General features: G+C 36.5%; 1 protein-coding gene across 4 annotated transcripts in view; it reads left to right on the forward strand.

The window, feature by feature from the left end:
- RECK (reversion inducing cysteine rich protein with kazal motifs) overlaps positions 1 to 19,027 on the forward strand; it is a 66,696-nt gene that overhangs the window by 10,524 nt on the left and 37,145 nt on the right. The window contains exons 2-6 of one of the 4 annotated variants that reach the window (XM_031677294.2): positions 939 to 997; positions 4,879 to 4,953; positions 5,839 to 5,875; positions 8,476 to 8,561; positions 10,250 to 10,297. In XM_031677294.2, coding sequence (XP_031533154.1) covers positions 939 to 997; positions 4,879 to 4,953; positions 5,839 to 5,875; positions 8,476 to 8,561; positions 10,250 to 10,297 — 305 coding nt within the window. Of the gene's footprint in view, positions 1 to 938; positions 998 to 4,878; positions 4,954 to 5,838; positions 5,876 to 8,475; positions 8,562 to 10,249; positions 10,298 to 11,478; positions 11,581 to 19,027 lie in introns of those variants that run through there. The other 3 variants (XM_072959724.1, XM_031677295.2, XM_072959725.1) reach the window with 3 other exon arrangements.

A 19,027-nucleotide genomic window follows, 5' to 3' on the forward strand; every position in this document is an offset into this window, starting at 1 on the left:
GGGGTGGGGTGGAGAATCTTCCCTTGATCTTGCATCCTTCGGTAACTACCACTCTCTTTCCCTCCCATTACTGCCAGATTTCTTGAGAGCCTGTAGTTACTATTTACACTTCCTCACCTCTGGTTTACTCCTTTAATATCATTCACTTCTACTAACTCACAGAAAGTACCTTGTGAAGGTCTAAGTGGCCTCTTAGTAAATCCATTTCCTTTCTTGAGTCTTCAGTCTAACCTGACTGTTCTGGAGCATGGCACTAACTGCTCCCTCTTCTGTGATGCCACTCTCTGGTGGCTGGCTTACCTCTGACTCTTCAATCTCAGTCTCTTTCCTTGTTTCTTCCCGTATCTCAGATTGTGGTTATTTAGAATTTGGTGCTGTGTTCACTTCTTACTACTCTCCCTAAGCAGTGTCATTCATTTACATAAACCTCCTTTATGCTGATGATTTCCAAATTTGTATCTTTAGGCTTGGCCAATGTACAGTCCAGGCTTGGGTTTCTGTCTTTACTGGAATATCTGGAATATTTTGGCCATTGCAAATCTTAATTTAACATATCCAAAACAAAGTTCACTTTTTGTCATTTAACCTTACATTGTAAGTATAATAATAGAATATAGTCCATAGAGTAATTATGAGGTTTAAATGAGATAATATATAAAGCAAGCAGTAAAATTCTGGCACGTAGAAAGTACATAGTAGCTATTATTATTATTACATGACAGTCTCCCCTGTTAGACTGCAAGCTTCTTGAGGGCAAAAACCACATCCTTGAACTTAAGACAGTCCTTGACTTGTAATAGGTATACAGCAAAGGTTTGTGAGTTAAAATGGATAATAATAGTCTTTTGAATAAATGGTTTGTCTAATCATCCAGCTTAGTTTAATCATCTTATTTATTTAACAGTGGGCAACATCAGGTGTTTATTTTTTCTCTCTAGGTGCATTATGTTGTAATCATTCAAAGGATAACCAAATGTGCCGTGATGTATGTGAGCAGGTAAGCTTACACAACAATTGTACAGGGTTTAGTTACATAACCATTTAATATAATTGTTTTGGAGAAATCCATGGACAGCACTTAAAACAAGTAATCAGAGTTCACATCACCAGTAATGGAACAATTTTACATGTGTCTGCTGACATGCACTAAAAAGGAGCACAGAATTTAAGTAGGACTCTTGTCCAAAATGCATAACGTGAATTATGAGGAAACAGTAGGGCAGACCCAGATTGAGGGATGTTTCTCAAAGTAACTGCCTGTACTCTTTAGAGGTATCAGTGTTATAAACACAAAGATTTCCAGATAAGAAGAAATTAAAGAGCCATGACAACTAAACACAATGCTTAATTCTGGATTGGGTCCTGGAATTAAAAAAGAATTGCTATAAAGGATATTACTTGGATAAATTGGTGAAATTTGAATATGGACTATAATATTGTATCAGTGTTCCGATCTAAATTTGGTGATTGTACTGTGGTTAGGTAGGATGGTGTCCTTGTTCTTAGGAGATACATGCTGGGATTTCGGAATGAATGGTCATGTCTGTAATGATTTCTAAAATATTTCATCAAAATAATAGTAATAGCATGTATATGTAGAGATAGTTAAAGCAAATGTTGCAAACATTGATAATGAGTGGATAATGGGTAATTTCTTCAACCAATATGGAATGAAGAAAGGATAGAGTCCTTCATAGATGGACTCTTAATCTTTGTGAGTGTTCATTGTACTCCTTTTGAAACTTTTCTGTAGGTTTGAATTTTTCTGCTTGAGCCTTTTTAGGCAAATTCTACTGAGACAATACCTGTTCATAATGCCTTACCTTTCTTTCATCATCTTGATTGTGTAGCTCTTGCCTTCACACTTGAGAATTAATGACCTCAATCATCTTTTGAGGAGTTTTCAAGTAATACCTGGATCTTGTTATTTCCTAAAACTGAGAGAGCTACCTAACTGGGTAAAATACCTAGATTAAAACTTCACTCAAACAACGTTAGGAATTTAGAAAGATTTTTGTAAAATACTCTAATTGTAAAACAAGACAGTGTTTCATGTTGAAACACTATAGCAAATTAAGTTTTCTGTAGATTTACTGCCAAAACAATAGTTTTTAAAAGCAAAAATGGCTCCTTGGTGGTGTCACCATAAAGGAGCTTTGAAAGCAACACTGGTAAATTTGGAAGCACTGTGTTCCTAGCTTTTTGCTTTCTTTTCTCTTGTTCTGCTCACTGGTATTCCACAGGGTAAATGATTTTTGTGAGGTACCTGCAGCAAGCAAGGCCTAATTTCTTGAAATCTGAAGCATTAGAAGTTCTATAACTTAGCAAATTAAGGACTATAGTCACTCTAATAAAAAACATTCTTCCCTTATCTAATTGAGAAATAAGGCAAAGTAGTAAGGCAGATAGGACCCCAGATAGTACTTCTATTACTAGTTACACAAATGCCAAATGTAACTTTTATCTCCAGATAAACACTAAACTACAATATTAGACTTACTCCCCGAGGAAGAGCGGTAAGAGTTGAGTTATATACATTCACTTCCCCCTGCCAAACTCAACAGTCAGTAAGTCAGTCATCCTACTCACAGGAGCAGTGAGTGAGTGGTGTGGAGAGTGGCGAGGGTGCCACTACTGGCAGAGCTCACTGACATTGAAAAGAATGACCAGAAATTGAGGAATCATTATTTCTTCAACCAGTAGGAAATGAAGAAAGGGTGGAGTCCTGCTGATACTTAGGTTTTGTTCAAGTAAATACCAGTATCCTTGAAGGCTCTGGAAGATTAGGAAAAAGATTTGGGGGGTGGGAATGGGAAGATGAATTGCTGAATTATCAGTGAAGACCACTGTGTGGAGACAGTTGGAGATTTGGAATTGAAACTTTTAGAATTTGAATTTAGATAAGAAGTCAGGACTGTTGTTTTGTAATAGTCAACACAGTGAGGTGTCAGATGCCATATAAGTCAAGAAGTTTGAGATCTAAGAAAAGGCCCTCAGTTTTAAAAAGAAGAATCTTAGGAGAGATATTCTAGAACAGGGACTTTTGTTTGCTTTGTTTATACTGAATCCCCAATGCTTAGAATAGTGCTTAACACTCAGAATTCTGCCTCTTCCCATTCCGCCACTGATGTCATTCATGTGCTTCCTCTCTCCTGTCTCATTCTTGTTTGCCTTTTATTGTTGTCTTTTCCCCTTTCTTTTTCTTTTCTTTCTTCTTTTTATCTTTTTATAATGGGAATTTTCAAGTATATACAAAAGTAAAGAAAAATATAATAAACTCGCATATTCAGCTTTAGCATTATTAAGTCAAGGCTAGTTGTGTTTCATTTGTACTCCCATCTACTCCTCCCCCCTATTATATTGAGGCAAATTTATATTGAAGCAAATCCCTGTTGTCATATCCTTCGGTCCGTTAAGTTTTCAGTTGGTATCAAATTGTAAGTACTCATTAAAAAAAAACATAATACCATTACCACTTCTTTAAAAATGTAATATTCAAATATCTAGTTATTTTTCAAATTTATTAATTATTAAACTTATTAAAGTTTTGTTTTATAAATTTGAAGCAGGATCCAAATGAGGTATATGCATTATAACTGGTTATATGTCTCTTAAAGACCTTTTAATATGGGTTTTTCCTCACAATTTATTTGACAGATAAATCTGATCATTTACCCTGTGGAGTTTCCCATAGTCTGAATTACGCTGTTTGCACCCCTGTGGTACCATTTAACGTGTTCCTCTTTCCTCTATTTCTTAGTAATTGGTAGGCAGATTTAAGAGCAGAGTTGTCCAATGGAATTTTCAGCAGTGATGAAAATAATTTATATCTGCGTGATTCAATATGGAAACCACTAACTATATGTGCCAAGTGAACATTTGAAATGTGTTTAAAAAGATTGAGGAACTGAATTTTAAATTTTATTTCATTTTAATTGATTTAAGTTTAAATTTAAATAGCCATATGTTGCTGGCAGCTGCCTTATGAGTCAGATCCAGAGGCTTGATCAGATTCAGGCTCGGTTGTTTTTGTTTTGTTTGGCAAGTCTTATTCATAAATGGTATTGTGTCTAGTTGTCTCTGTGTAATGTTAGCAGTCATTGTTGATAGTTGCCTAAATGTATTCACTAAGAGTTGCAAAATGGTGTTATTCTAGTTCTCTTCACTTACAATTGGTGGTTTTGGAGAAAAATGGCTACTCAGACTAATTGGAGATAAATCCTTTTTTATTGTCTTAGCATTCGTAGATTTTACAGTCTTGACTATTTGCAGGTAATGATATATGTAATGATTTATAATTTATAGAGACATCAAATTATAATTGCATTAATTAAAGTTGTATTTGTAAGTGAGCCAGTTAGCCTGGGGAGTGAACTTGTCAACTCCTCAGCATCTTTATTAAAAAATGGCTTCATCTCTTTTGTGGCATTTTATGGAGAAGTTTTGACTATAATACTATTCACAAATTTGTTCTTCACCAATATCAAGGGTATGACATAGTCTGTTTTTCATTGTGGTCATTGATTTAAAACAGTTTGTAGAACAGTTTAGAATAAATTTATCTTTTTTCTTTCTTTTCTATTTTCTTTTTTCTTTTTCTCCCTTATACCCTAACAGGTTAGTAGCCTGGTTTCCTCCGTTTTTGGTCATTAGAAAAGAGTCCAGACTTTCTATATCTGGGTTTGGTTGATTGTTTGCCAAACTAACTTACCTTTCAAGAAATACTGCCTCAGCTTAATTTAGATCTTTCCAAAGGTTTTCCATTTATAAAAGGAAATTGGAAAATGTTCTAGACAACTGATGAATCTAGAAGATAATAAATTTACCTCTTCTTACTTCTTACGAAACAAATACCGTGAAACTTTTTTTTTCAAATAGATATTCTCCTCAAAAAGTGAATCCCGACTAAAACATCTGTTGCAGCGAGCCCCAGATTATTGTCCTGAAACAATGGTATGTCTTATTTTACTTAACTATGGAAGCTTTTGTCTAAATGAAACACTCTAATGAGTTACTTTTAGATTTAGCAATTTTTTCAACGTGATTGGAGTTTGTGGTCAGAATAAAATGTTAGATTTAATTAGGTACTTTAAAAACAACCTCACACAAATTGCTAGATAGAATATTGTCTTCCACCTTTTATTGTTTTTTCTGTGATGTAGGTATAAAACAATACTACATATAAATGTATTCTAGTCTTTAAATTTCGTTATGATTAAACTATCTGGAATTGGGATTTTACTTATTATATTTCGACAATTTTATGGAAACCATAATAACTAAATCATGTTTATTTTTTAAAAATTGGATTTGGGGTAAGGGAAAATGTGAGACTTCTCATTACTCTGGTCTCCCCATTTTCTGGTATACTATAGATACATTGCATGCCTGTCTAAGTCCTGTAACTTAAAATATCTTTAATTCTTGGGCCATCCTCAGTGTTTGGGAGCTCCTGAGCCAGGCTAAGAAAGTCTGAGCTGGCATGAGAGAGCCTCTTTAGATAAGGTAGCTTGGTTATGGGGAGGAGGGGGAGTTGATGATCAGACAGTTCTGACTGACACTTTTTCCTTTAGTCTTTTTGCTTGTAAGCAGTTATTCCAGTACATATCCTGAGTAGCCATACTTGTCCTTAGTATTCTTAGATGTGAAGATGGGAAAACAGCAAGCAGTATTTTTGCATCTCAGTTTTATTTTTGCTTCCATGAATAACTGGTTGATACTCATGTAGTTCTAGGTCATTGATTGTATAGAGATAAACATAATCAAATTAGCTATACATAATTTCTATAGAAAGGAACTGTTATCTACATAAAAGCCTTTTGATGATTACAATTTTAGGTTGAAATTTGGAGTTGTATGAATTCGTCTTTGCCAGGTAAGCAATACAAGTGTAACCTTCAGCACTTTATTTTTTAAAAACTTATTTTCTGGCTGTAATGTCTGTGTCCTATAACCTAATGTATACCCTTGAGTTTCTATCCTCTCCTCCTTGTAGGCACCCAAATTTTCAAATGTCTAATTTATTCTCACTCACTCAATCCTTAGTGGTACTCTTATCTCCACTTCTATCATTCTGTTGAAACTGATCTTTGAAACCATCACCAGGATCTCTTGGTTCCTAAATCTTATTTCTCAGCACTTGTTCTCTTTGACTTCCTGTGACACGTGATATTATTGACCGCTACCTCTTTGTGACTTCACCTTGGCCTCGTGACCTTGTCTTCTCTTATCTTTTTCCTCCCTGCCCTCGTCCCAATGAGAACCATGGTTATTCCTGTGTGTGGTCTTCTTCCCTTCTTTATCCACACTCACCCTGGTAACTGCATTCCTTCCCAGAACTGTTACCTGATCAGCTATGAGAAAATAACTTTCAAATCCAAGTCATTGTTCGTGACTTCTGGACATCTCTACCTGGATCTCTGTATAGGTGGCATCTGAAGTGCAAATTCAAACCCATACTCATAACTACCTCTCTTGTGAGTGACACTAGACTGGAAACCCTATAGTTATCTCTGATTACTTTTTCTTTTTAGTTCCATTGACTTCCCCCTTGTCAAATCTTGCATCTGTCCTCTCTATTCCTAGTTCAAGCCTTTATTATTACACCTTGGGATAAATTATTGCAATAACCTTGTAACTGGTGTTCCAATACATCATAGCTGTCCTCCTCACTCCCTTCAGGGGAAAAAAAAATCACTCAGGGGATATCTACTTCCATCAGAATAAAGCCCAAACTCAGCCTGGCATTCATGGTCTCCTAGGATTAAAGCTCATTTTCCAGTCCTGTTTAAAGCCAGTGCTTTGAAAAAAGGGAGTATATTTTATGTATCTCTCAGTTCTAAAGGCTTTCATGATGTTAGACTATTTGCCTTCCTAGAATTGCCCACATCCTTGCTTGTCCTCCCAATTACCCTCTACCTAGTATCTTGCAATTATATATATGTATTGTTCCTACCAAACTATTATCTCCATGAAGGGACAAATCATATAGTTTATCTATTTCATAGCCCACATAATACCTTATAGAGTGCCTTGTACATAATAGGTGTTCAGTGAATGTAAAGGCTTGTTGAATAATTTAATATTTTCTGAGAGGGACTGGGTATGTGAAAATGGCAATATACTGCATGATGGTATAAAAGGTCAGAGTTTATGACCTACATTGATCCCATTCAGAATTCTGTCTAGAATGTGGGTGATTCTAGAAAGACCTAGTAAGGCAAGCAGCAAAGATTGAGGAAAAACTATACTAGGTAGTGGGGCTGGGTGGGAGCCTTTTGCCTTTTATACCTTAAAACATGTAGGGATACAGAAGCTTATGATACGTAGTATTTTTAGCCAGTTTTAATAATTGGGATGCTTATGATTATATTTTGAGGGCTTTGTCTATCTGTGAGTCATTTGTTTGCTTTACTTTGTTTTTTTTTTTAGCAGAATGCTTCTATTTGCTACTTTGTTTTAGTTGCATGTTGAGAACTATGTTACCTATTGCCTTGAATCCCTCACATTTTTTTAAAATGCAAATAATAATCTAATGTACATGAGAATTTGCAGATCTATGTCTTACATGGAAGCAGCATAAAGCATTTTTCTTAAAAGAGATAAGGAGGAATTTGCAGTATCCCTGTAAGCGTAGATCTTTTCTTTTTTCATAATTATTACTTATATCTCCTACTTTTATCCTAGGAGTTACTCATTGATGTTTATGATTGCAAAAACAGATTTAAAAGTTGCATTAGATCACTTCTTATAATTTTATCACCTTTTGGTATCAGTAATATGGTTAGAGAAATAGCTGCTATGCATAAATTGAACAGAAATAGTCATTTTGCTCCTTAATTAAGTATACCCATCCAAGTCAGTCCTGACTCACAGGAGATGTTCCTGTCTGCTTACTAAGTATCAGTTTTTAAACAGCATCATGGGTTTTATGCTATTCTAGGTATTTAATATTTTGGATACAATAATACTCATGCCATTTTTTGTTTGCTTATTAAGTTAAATTGGAATCTTTGCCTCTGGGTCACAGTCTAAAGGTGATGAAGGCCTCTTCTTGCTTTCCTTAACCTGTATGTCCTCTAAAGATACTGTGTACCTAAGAGTGAGAATGAGCTAAAGAGAGTTTAGGGTGGGCAGGGAGAAGAACAAAAAAACAAAGGATCTGGTAATTATGCTGTGAGGGACCCTGAGAAGACTGATTGTGTTGAGAGTAAGGATAGGAGGAGGGGCTTCATACATTTTCTTGTTAGTGGAAGTACTGGAGATTGAACCCAGGATCTTGTGCATGACAAGCATTCACTCTACCACTGAGCTATACCCTCCCCCTGGGACTTCATACTTTTGAGGTCCGCCATCTGAATCAGTCTTCTTGTGGACACCTGCTTTGACTTGTAGTGGTATCCACGAACCAGTTTAGCACGCTATTTGTGTTTGTCACTACTTATGACCAAAACATTTGAACATTTTGTTTTTAAGGTGTGTTTAAGAAGTCTGATGGCTGGGTTGGCTTAGGCTGCTGTGAACTGGCTATTACCTTGGAGTGTCGACAGGCATGCAAGCAGGTAACGCTTGGCAATCAGGCTGTTAAACAGCGTGGAGTACAGTTTGAGTTTTGGCTGTGCAAATGTCTTGGACCTAGCCCACCTCGTACCTTTAGAGAGATGACCCATAAAAACTGCAAATTTAACACTTCTTAAATAAACCACTTCCTTTTAGACATGCTGCTTTTTCAGTTATGGCTGCTGCATCTAAGACTCTCAGCCTTCTCTTACTATTTCTTAACTGTCTGCCACACAAAGACAGAATATTATAGGAATGGAGGCCTTTTGCTTAGTCAATACTGAATGACTCCAAATGGTCGTGTAAATTTCCGGCATGCTTGGATGAGAGCAGTTGACACAGTTGGCTTGTTTGCTTTCATCTTCCCTCTCTTTCATCGTGGGTTTACCCTGAGCGTGTTCTTATATCCCTTCTTGTCTCCTAAGGTGAGCATGACTCCTACAGTAAGTTATGACTTCTCTTTGATTTGGTATATCTCTGGTCCAATTCAAGCAAGTCCCCTGAATTCTTCTTCACTATGTATGTTTTCATAGTGGTTCCTCAGATGCTGTGGGAAAACTGGTCTTCTGATTCCTCGTACTCCAAGTGGTGGGAGTAGACCTCCCTGGGAAATTTAGGTAGCCCTGAAACTACAGCTGGAAAGCCTTCTCTTATTTTCTTCTCCTAGTGACTGGTCTCGACAGGATTATATGAGACATGGTGACACCTTCACTTCCATACAGACCACCGAACTGTATAGCCTGAGCCACACTCTTTGAGCAGCGTGCTTTCTAGCTATGTGCTGCTGTCCTCCAGGCATTGAGATTAGCTGAGTTATAGACGACTTGCACTATAATGCATCCAGTGGGACAATAAATGGCTGCCAGTCCATTCTGCTTCTTGTTTTCCTTGTCCTCATCAGCTGGCCTCTTCAGAACTGCATGAGCTTAGGTGATAGAACAGAGGGAGTAGAGCAAAGAACCAGAGCCCATGGCTCTGGAACTTCGTCTCTAAATGGGTACTAATATCATGTAGAAGAATAACTACCCTTCAGCAAATTTTTTGGGCTTGTTTTTTATAGAAAGCATATACTTAGATGTAGTAAATAACTTTCTGTTTCTCTGTGGGTCAGTTTCCTCATCTGTAGAAGGGATACTACCTTCCTCATAAACTTGTTAAGAGAATTATATAAAAATAATTTTTGTTAGTTGCCTGGAATAGCCTTCCTGTCTTTAATTGTCCCCTCAGTTATGTATGGATCTTTTTTGAGGATTTTGGCTCTCATAAGAACTTAGAATATGAAGGGTTAAAGAAAAAGCAACCTATAAATGGCTGGCAGAGTTGCACAAGAAAATTCAGTGCAGCAGAGCTTCACAAGAAAATTTGCTACGGAGTGGAATTTAGCTTTAAAAAAGTCCTCTGCTTTACATTTTCTACAAAGTTATCTAGTTTCTGAAATAACAAAAGTACTGTGTCATTATGTGAGATTAAAGCCATAAGACTTACAGTGAAGTTCTAGCATATCTGGGACTGATGTTTGTTTTAAAGAAATTACATGAAATTTGTCTCTATTTTAGAAACTTTAAAATATTTGAGCATGAGGTTTTCCTTGATGAAATAAAGACTGCTATACCAGCAATTAACATATACTTATATTTGTGTTCTTTTTTTGTCCTGTAATAAATTAATGGAGAAATTTGTTATCTTTTAGGCATCTTCAAAAAATGATATTTCCAGAGTCTGCAGAAAAGAATATGAGGTATGCATTTTATTTAACAAATTTGGATAATCAATTAAAGTTTATCAGAATTGATTAAATTGCTCAAATTTTAAAAATGAATTCATTCTTACATAAAATCACCTTTTACCTTATAGAAAATATAGCCTTGACAAAAATGTCATTTACCTTGTTTAGAAATGTTATGACTTTAATTAACTTGTTGAAATCAAGCATTAATTTCAAAGAAATGCCTTAATCTTTTTCATATGTAGAGGATTTAACCTATAATGCTTTCATAATAAAACAACTGATTGTACCAAAGGTTGTAAAATAGTTTTTCTTAGATTCCATATCCTCTTTTGCCCCTTTTTCTATATACCTTGATCCGTCCAGGTGTCCATCTTTATCAACTTCCTCTAATTGGAAGAAACAAAATCACATTGCTAGTGTGAGTAGCTTCAAACTTCCCTGGCATCTCACATTTGGGGGAAAAAAGACCACACTAAATTACAAAGGCTGTATTAAATCTGAAGGGCTCTTGTCTTCCAGTGGTGGTGTTTTAAGCACTCCAGTATCTAGACAGTGGTTAGGTTGGATGGGGGTGTTGAGGAGGGGCAGAGGTAGAGGAGGTATTTCACACCATATAAATATGTACAAAAGATTATCCCTGATGTGAAAAAGCTCCTCATTGGGAATACTTTGTTCAGTTCTCAGAACTTCATTGTTAAATGTGACAGTATTATTCTTTTTCATAGTGTAAGACCATATAATTAAGCATACTTAAGTGCATATGCCTCATTCATCATTTTTATGTATAAACATTGGGATTCCTATTGCTTTTAATAGTCTGTATTTTCTACAGAAGAAAGAACAACTCTCAACTGCTTCTAGATTATAGCTCTAATTTTTTTTCTTTTCTCAAAGCCTATAATTATATCTGTCAATTAATATTTTTGAATTGGAAAAATCTTACTTATCTTTTGCGCCTTGTGCTGTTTGCTAAGTTATATCTGTTTCTCTGAAGACAGATTTCCAAAATGACTGCAGCTCTTCTCTGTTCTTATTGAAAGGAGCCTTGTTACCAAGAAGTAAAAGATCTTTCTTTTTTTTTCTTATCTCTCTACCTTTGAAATAACTAGTTTTAGTTTCTCTTGAACAAAGTGGCTAACTGATAATTCCTTTTCTCCCACATGATGTCTGACACTGTCCATCTCCTGTAGCCTGTCCTCCATTATTTTAGTGTGCTTCCTTCTCTTGTCTGGATTTCTGCATTGCCCTAGGAAGTCTGCCAGTATGTGTTGATGAAGGACGGGACAGGAAAGGTAAGAGAGATAAACACTGTCCTATGAGAGAAATACTAAGAGTAGTTTACTTGTTCCAGTCTGTCCTGCTTTATTTGGCCTAGAATTAAGCAACTGTCTTCCAAAAATGAATGTTCCAAGAGGGTTCTTTCACATATATATATAAATGTAGAATATATATATATATATGTAAAATATAATATGCAAATTATTCAAGATAATTCAAGACTTAATTTGATTTTTATACGTTATTTAGAAATAAAAAGAAAGACAAGATTGCACTTTAAAATAGAAAGAGGGTCCTGCACTATAAGCCCCCAATAACAGTCACTCTCATTAGATTATTGAAGTCTACTCTAGACATAGTAGCTATTTATTATAAAGTGAATTGGGTAACTTTGGTGTAGTGCAGCCTATTTTAACTGGATTACATATTTATTAACATTAGGCTAATTTATAAAACTAGGCTTAATATCTTTTCCTTAACACTGGAGTGGTCTCCGGAAGTGAAATTCCAGATGTGTAAGCTATTCCTTTAGGCTTACAATTTTAGGGGTTGGTATTTACCCTGAAGGATGATGCTGTGTAGTTTGATTAGAAATTCAGAGAATGAGTGATTGAGGAGCTAATGTTTATCTTTACCAATAAGCTACTGCAGAATCCCTTTTGAGGGGATTTCCTGAGAAATTTACTTACATGAATAAAGTTAAAAATTTTTAATTCCATTTAAGATTCTGTTTTGTTCCAACCAAGCTAAGATAAACCAGTTAAATGTGAAGCATTTTTATGTCTGATTTTATAGCAGCTGGTTTTTTTATGCAAATGAACAAATTTTTATTAATACTGAGAGGCAATTTTATTATATCAGGAGGAAAAAAACCTTTGGAGTCAGACCTAAGGTACAATTATGGTTAAGCTACATATAACTCAACTTCAAATACTAAAGAATTGTATCTAATTGAGTCAAGATAATTAAAATATACTATACACACAAGAATTCAGGGAAATCAGAAAGCAGAGTGAGCATGTTGGGAGTTACCAGGGAAAACTACAAAAGAGACTGGCCTGAAAGGAATGATAGAGTTTGGGTTAGAAGACTGTGAGTCAAATGCATGTTAGCAAAAATGCATATGGCTTGTGCAGGGGCAAAAAGAAGATGGATCTATTCTGGGCTGAGAATCTGTGCTTGGATATACAAAGTGGGACCAGATCCTGGAAAAATTATATTCTAGGTCTTAACCCATTATTAAGTGGGGGGATATGATGAAGATTCTGTAATAGGAGACCAACATAACAAATAACAAATCCAATAATTTAGAAAGCTTCAAGTCTTAGTTGTATGCAGGCTACATTTTAGATTCCCCAAATTCCTCTAACTTAGCTTAAAAAAAAAAAAAAGACCCCAAATAAAGATGATAGCGATAGAGTTAAATATTTGGGAATAAATCAGAGATTTGAAGGCAGAGTCCATCATCCAAGATTTGTTATGATGGATTGAATATAGGAGATGATGTTCAGGGAAATACAAAAAGCAATTAGTGGACTGAGAAATAGAACTAAAGAAATTATATGAAAAAACAGCCCAGAGGGACAGGTAGAAAGGGAGTTTAAGGGACATGGAGAATAGAGACAGTGTTCTAACTGGAACACTAGAGGAAGAGGAAAGAGTATGGCACAGAAGCAGTGTTTAAAGAAGCCCAGCAAATTCCCAGCAGGATTTTTTTTTTAATCCATACATTGCAGACATACCTCCTAGCCAAAGATCTTAAAAGTAGTTGGAAATAAAGACACTGTCTTCAAAGAAGTTAACAGCTGATTTTTCAATAGTAACAGAAGAAGCCAGGGACTGTGGAAAGATACCTAAAGTGTTCTGAAAGAAAATAACTGTCAACCTAGAATTCCATATCCAACACAAAAATATTTTTTCAAGAAAGAAGGCAAAATTAAGATATTTCCAGATAGCAAAAAAGAGAATTGCCATTACTGGACCCTTTCTAGAAGTCCTTCTCTAAAAGAAGTTCTAAAATACCTACAATTTGGCATGCAAAGGAAAATGAGAATGATAAAAATACAAAGTGACTAAGTTAAAATATACACAGATTGTATAAAACAGTAAGAATGTATTATTGAGTTAAAAAATACATAGCAAAAATAGCATATACCTTGGGAAGGGATTCTAAAGAAATTGAAGTATATTAAATATTAGGCCTTTTTAAATGTAAAAACCTGTATCTCAGAGGTAGTTTGGAATGCCAGAAAAGATGACTAGAGATCATGCCCACAGTCAGCCATGAATTAACCCTTGAACCTTGAGAGTGAAAGAAAACTCTATGAAAGTGTAGAAAAAAGTAGAGAACTGGTTTTGAAAATTGCTTTTTTAGGGAACTGAAAGAGAAGGAGCCATAAACTGATCTGACATTTCAGTAGGAGGACCTACCTGTGTCAGTGAGAACGTTGGATTGAAATATTCCAAGAAAAAGAAATTCCTATCACTGAAAGTGTTCGAGCAAAGACTTAACTGGATGAACACATTGTGGGGGGATTTCTGCTGTGGACAGGAGATTTGGCTAATACTCCCGCCTCTGCAGTTCTTGTTCTAATATCTAAGGAAGATTACTTCCTTCAGTACTCGAGACTGCTTCTTTCAGAATCATAGCCATTTGATTAGAGCTACCAGAATCAACCAGTAGCTTGAAAACTCTCACAGACATGTTCAAGTGTAATGGGCAATCTCAAGTCTAGGTTCGCCATGCATTTTCACAGGCTTGGTCCTTGGCCCACCTTGAAGTATTGATCATGCCACATGGGTTCATGGATGTGGTGATGCTATACTAGGGATAATTTCAAAATCTTTCACAACTGGAATGACATAGGCACCAACCATCAGAACAGATGCTAGATGTAAACTGGAGCCATTCTAGTTTAGCCATACTAGGGCAGATTGGCTAATTAGAACTAAAGTAAAAACTTAACATGTTTTCCACGAGGTGTGAGACATCTAGTGTAATTCTTTTTGCGTAGTCTTTTTCTACAAGCTGACTGAAAACATTTTCTTCTAGCCGCCAAAATGGTGGTTAAAAGCAAAAATTGGCTGTTGATAGTTATTTTCTTGAATGTCACAATAAACGTTAAGATGATATGAGGCTGGCGTATTTTCAGAGACTGGGCAATGTCTGTAACATGATGAGACAAACTTTAGTTTCAGGTTTATAAATCCACTTCATGCCTTTATATCAGACCTTACCTGCTATTTTCTTAACATAATGGCCATAAATATAAGTACCTTTCCACTTGCTGAATGAGCCACTGAAATACAGTGCTGCAAATTTGTCATCAGACTTTCATATTTTTACTTGTTTGTTCTTCTTTCACAGATCTTTCTTTATGCTTTTCTTTAAATCCTTTTGAGAAATTCAATTTTCACTTCTCTTTCTTTCCTATCTTTCTTCAGTCTTGTTATTTCATTAAGGAAGGTGGGTAAGTCAGTAGGAGATATTTCTGTGAGGTTTGCTTTTTTTTAAAATTTAATCTTAAGATATCTAAGTTTTAAACTAAATGGTTGCTAAACAAAACCAAAATAATGTCCTGTGCTGGGGCTGTGACTCTGTGAGAAAGCTAAGTTAAAATTAAGACTGAGGATATTAAAAAGAGGCTCTTAAGAACCACAGAAACAAAGCTGGTCAGCCTTATGAGTTCCAGGCTCAGTCTGTCAGCACTGTCCTATCAACACACAGCTAAATGCGTAAGAGAAGAGTGCAGGTATGTGTTAAATTTTATTTTTTGAATATTCATATGTTCAGAATTCAAAAAGGTATACAATAAAAAGTCTCTTTCCTACTAAAGTCACCAGAGATATTTTATGCTCATAAAATTAAATATGTGTATATATAGTCCTTTTCCACCCCCCTGTAACACAAATGGTAGCCTACCGTTCACTTTGTTGAACTCCCAGATCCCAGTGTTTGGTGCATATTTATGTATGTCTATATGGGGTATACAGTGTATCCTCAGGAAATGTCATAATAAAATATTCTGCTTTTAAAATTTCTATGTTTTAATTTTATCTTGTTCCCTTTTCTCTCAAATTAACCTTGATTCTAGATTCACTACCAGAAGCATAAAGGAAAAGGAATGAAAAAGTAATCCTAAAAATTTAGAGGTAGGAGGGCAGGGATGTCAGGACCAGCAGGATTCTCTGAACAGCTAGAGGCCTTTTTTGCCTCAGTGTATAGTTGGATCTGTGCTGCGGTTGTTCCAAGAATAGAGTGGACCATCGTGTGTGGTAGATGACAACCTCAGCTGTGGGAGATTTTAGCCGAAAGAATTATGTGGAACTTGGCCCCTGCAAAGCCTTCAGGACCTAAATGTAGAGCTTCTTTTAGTTAATACAAAGGGAACTCCGAGAATTGTCAGCGTGTAGAAAGTAGAAGACTGAATGGGAGGCTTTGTAAATGGTAAAACACTGTACATGTATGCTATATCAGACTCGAGTAGAGCCGTTACCTGCAGCTGATGAGCTCCAAAAAGAGCGAAACCTATTAGGTCCTGCAGTACTGGCTTATGATAGTATGAACCCTTGATTATGTTGCATTTGTATGTTGTTTTGTTTTGTCATATTTTATACTGGAGAAGGAAATAACTCCTATTTAGTCTCCTTGTGCTAGTATATTTCCTCTCTTGTTCATTCTTCTCAGAAGTCACCTGAATAAAATCATCCCAAGAGGGAAATCTGATCAAATCTGATTAGATTGTGACCTGGTCTAATCTAGATGGCCAGGTTTTTCTCCCTAGGCAATCTCATCTACTCCCATAGCTTTAATTGCCCCAATATGATGGATAACAACTCCAGAATCTTCTTTGCTAACCTCTCTTTCTGAGCTCCTAAATCTCTACTGGATATGTGTACTTTTGATGTTGAAGTGACATTTCAAATCAGCCAAACTGACTGTTACCTTCCCTACCTCCCCTTCCCTCCACCCTACTGCTACACAACATCACACATATACATATCCCCAAACAAAAACTTAACCATTTTTCTTATATTTCTTGCTTGGCTGTTCCAGTACAGTCCTCCCATGTAGATACATAAAGGTATTGTCTACTTTTTCCTCTTTCTTACCACCTCCAACAAAAAAATATGGCTATCAGGCCAAGGATTTGCCTCTGAAATAAACCTTAAATTGGTCTCCTTTCCAGATCCTCAGTTACTGCCTAACTCAGCCCTTTATACTACTTTTGGGGACTACTTCAAAAGCTGCCTGCCTAGATTTCCTATCTCTAATTTCTCCTCTTATTTACTGCCTCCGCTTCTCCTGGAGTGACTTCTTTAAAGACCAGGTGTGTTCACATCCCTCCCTCCCTCCCTCAGACTCTTCAGTGGCTTACGTGTAGGACATGGTTCGTGTTCCTCGGCCTGGTGTTCCACAGCTTTTCTCCATCTAGCTCCTGACTCTTCCCTCCCTCACACTTGAGCAGCTTGCTGCTTGTGGCTTCCCAGACTGACCATGTGTTTTGTTAGTTGTAGTTGTCCCACCTGTTTGTTTTTCATGAGTTCCCTCTCCCTGAATCCATCCTAGCATCCCCATCCGGCTAGGGAGAACTGGTTGTTAAATATTCAGGAATTTTGCAAGCCAGTTTTTAACTTGAAAGCAGCCATGATGGGGGTATTTATACCACAAATATCAGCAAATATTACAAATCAGAACTCCTCTTCACCCCCACCCTTGTTAAACCCCACCCTACCCTAGCACCACAACCCCTATCCAAATTCTGGCTTAGATGGTTCCTCTTTAAAACCTTTCCTGCTAGCCCTCTTCCTCCACACACAGAAAAATTGGTTGCTACTTATGAACACTTCACATGCTTTATTATAGCATTTATCCCCTTGTAGTGTAATGCTTTGTTTGCACATTACTTTTTAATACTGAACTCTTGAGTTCCTGGGGACAGGGTTCATGTCTCAGTTGCCTTTGCATCTGTCGTTCATTCAACATTCATTAAGTTGATATACTTAATGTGTATCAGGCACTGTTCTCAGGGTACAAAGATGGAAGGATTTAGCTACTATAAGAAGCTCATCATAGTCTAGTCCATGGGAAGAAAGAAATTCAAATAGTCCATTACAATTCAGTGAGACAAATACATTGTTAGAGGTCTATACAAGACACATTGCAGTCTGGAGTAATGGGGAAATCTTCACAGAGCAGATAAGACTTAAAGGATGAATAAACATTTGTTGCGTGTAAATAGGTGCTACAGTTAGTATTTTTACAGGTAGAATTTTTTAATAGAGAAATTTTCCACTCTGGACAGCTGAATTACACAAGGTTCTTTGTTTCAGAGTAAATGGCAGTTTAATGTGAAAACCCTGTGTATGTGTATGAATTAGGCATTCTTTGAATAGAGAATGCACTGAATACTGTATCTGTAATCACAATAATGTTGTGTAGTAAACCATCCCCAAACTCCATAGCCTAAAACAGTAACAGTTTTTGACTTCTCACGAATCTGTGGATCAGCTAGGCAGTTCCAGTCTGGACAGGCTTAGCTGCTTCTGGCTGGGCTCACTTAGGCATCTGTAATTAGCTGGCAGGTCTGCCGGGGCCTGGCTGGCGTCGGATGCCCTTGGCTAAGTCAGCTCAGTTCTTCTTGTGTCTCTCCCAGCCCTCTAGCAGGCTAGCTCAGGCAGGTTCCCATGTTGGGGGGCCCAAGAGAGGAAGTGCATGTATATGTGCAAGTATATGTGCAGTCCTCTGTTTACTTCAAGCTTGTTACCCTCCACTCGACTAAAGCAGATCACATAACTATGTAGACAGTTGGTGTGAGAGAAATAGATACAGGAAAATGTGAAAAATCAGGGCCATTGCTGCAGTCAGTCTGCCACAAACACACACTCTGTGTAAGCTCTGTTCTAGGCCTTGCATTACTTTACAGATGTTATTTGCCAGTGAATTTGCTTCCAGCTGGTTGGATGCTCTGTGGTGATAATGAGCAAACTTCGCTGAGCAGTCTAGACCTGTTAATCTTATTTCAGTTTAGGGGGTTCATTTTTATCCAACTATTGAAATTATGTTTATTACTTGGGAGGCTGAAGAAATTGAAGAATCACTTGATTAGTGATATCCATGTCATATTAAACTCCTTTACATATTCTAGTCACTTAGACTTTTTTTTTTCCTACTAAAATGCCATGATGTCCACAACAAGGAGAAAACATCTTGTAGAGGTTTTAAAACATGTCTGTTTTTAAAGGTCAATTACTTAATCTCCTGACTTAGCATATGATAAGCTAGATTTTTTCATATGAAATGCAAAACTTTAAACTGGGAGAAATCTCAGTCCATCTGTGAAAAGCAAACAGCTTTTATTTATTGAAGTCTTAGGAACAAAGCAGCCCCTCCCTTTACTTTTAACTAGTAACCTTGGGGGTAGGAAACATTAAATAACAGTTCATAAAATGTGCTCTTTT

The sequence above is a fragment of the Vicugna pacos genome, chromosome 4 (genome assembly GCF_048564905.1).
Source record: "Vicugna pacos chromosome 4, VicPac4, whole genome shotgun sequence".
NCBI classification, from domain to species: Eukaryota; Metazoa; Chordata; class Mammalia; order Artiodactyla; family Camelidae; genus Vicugna; species Vicugna pacos.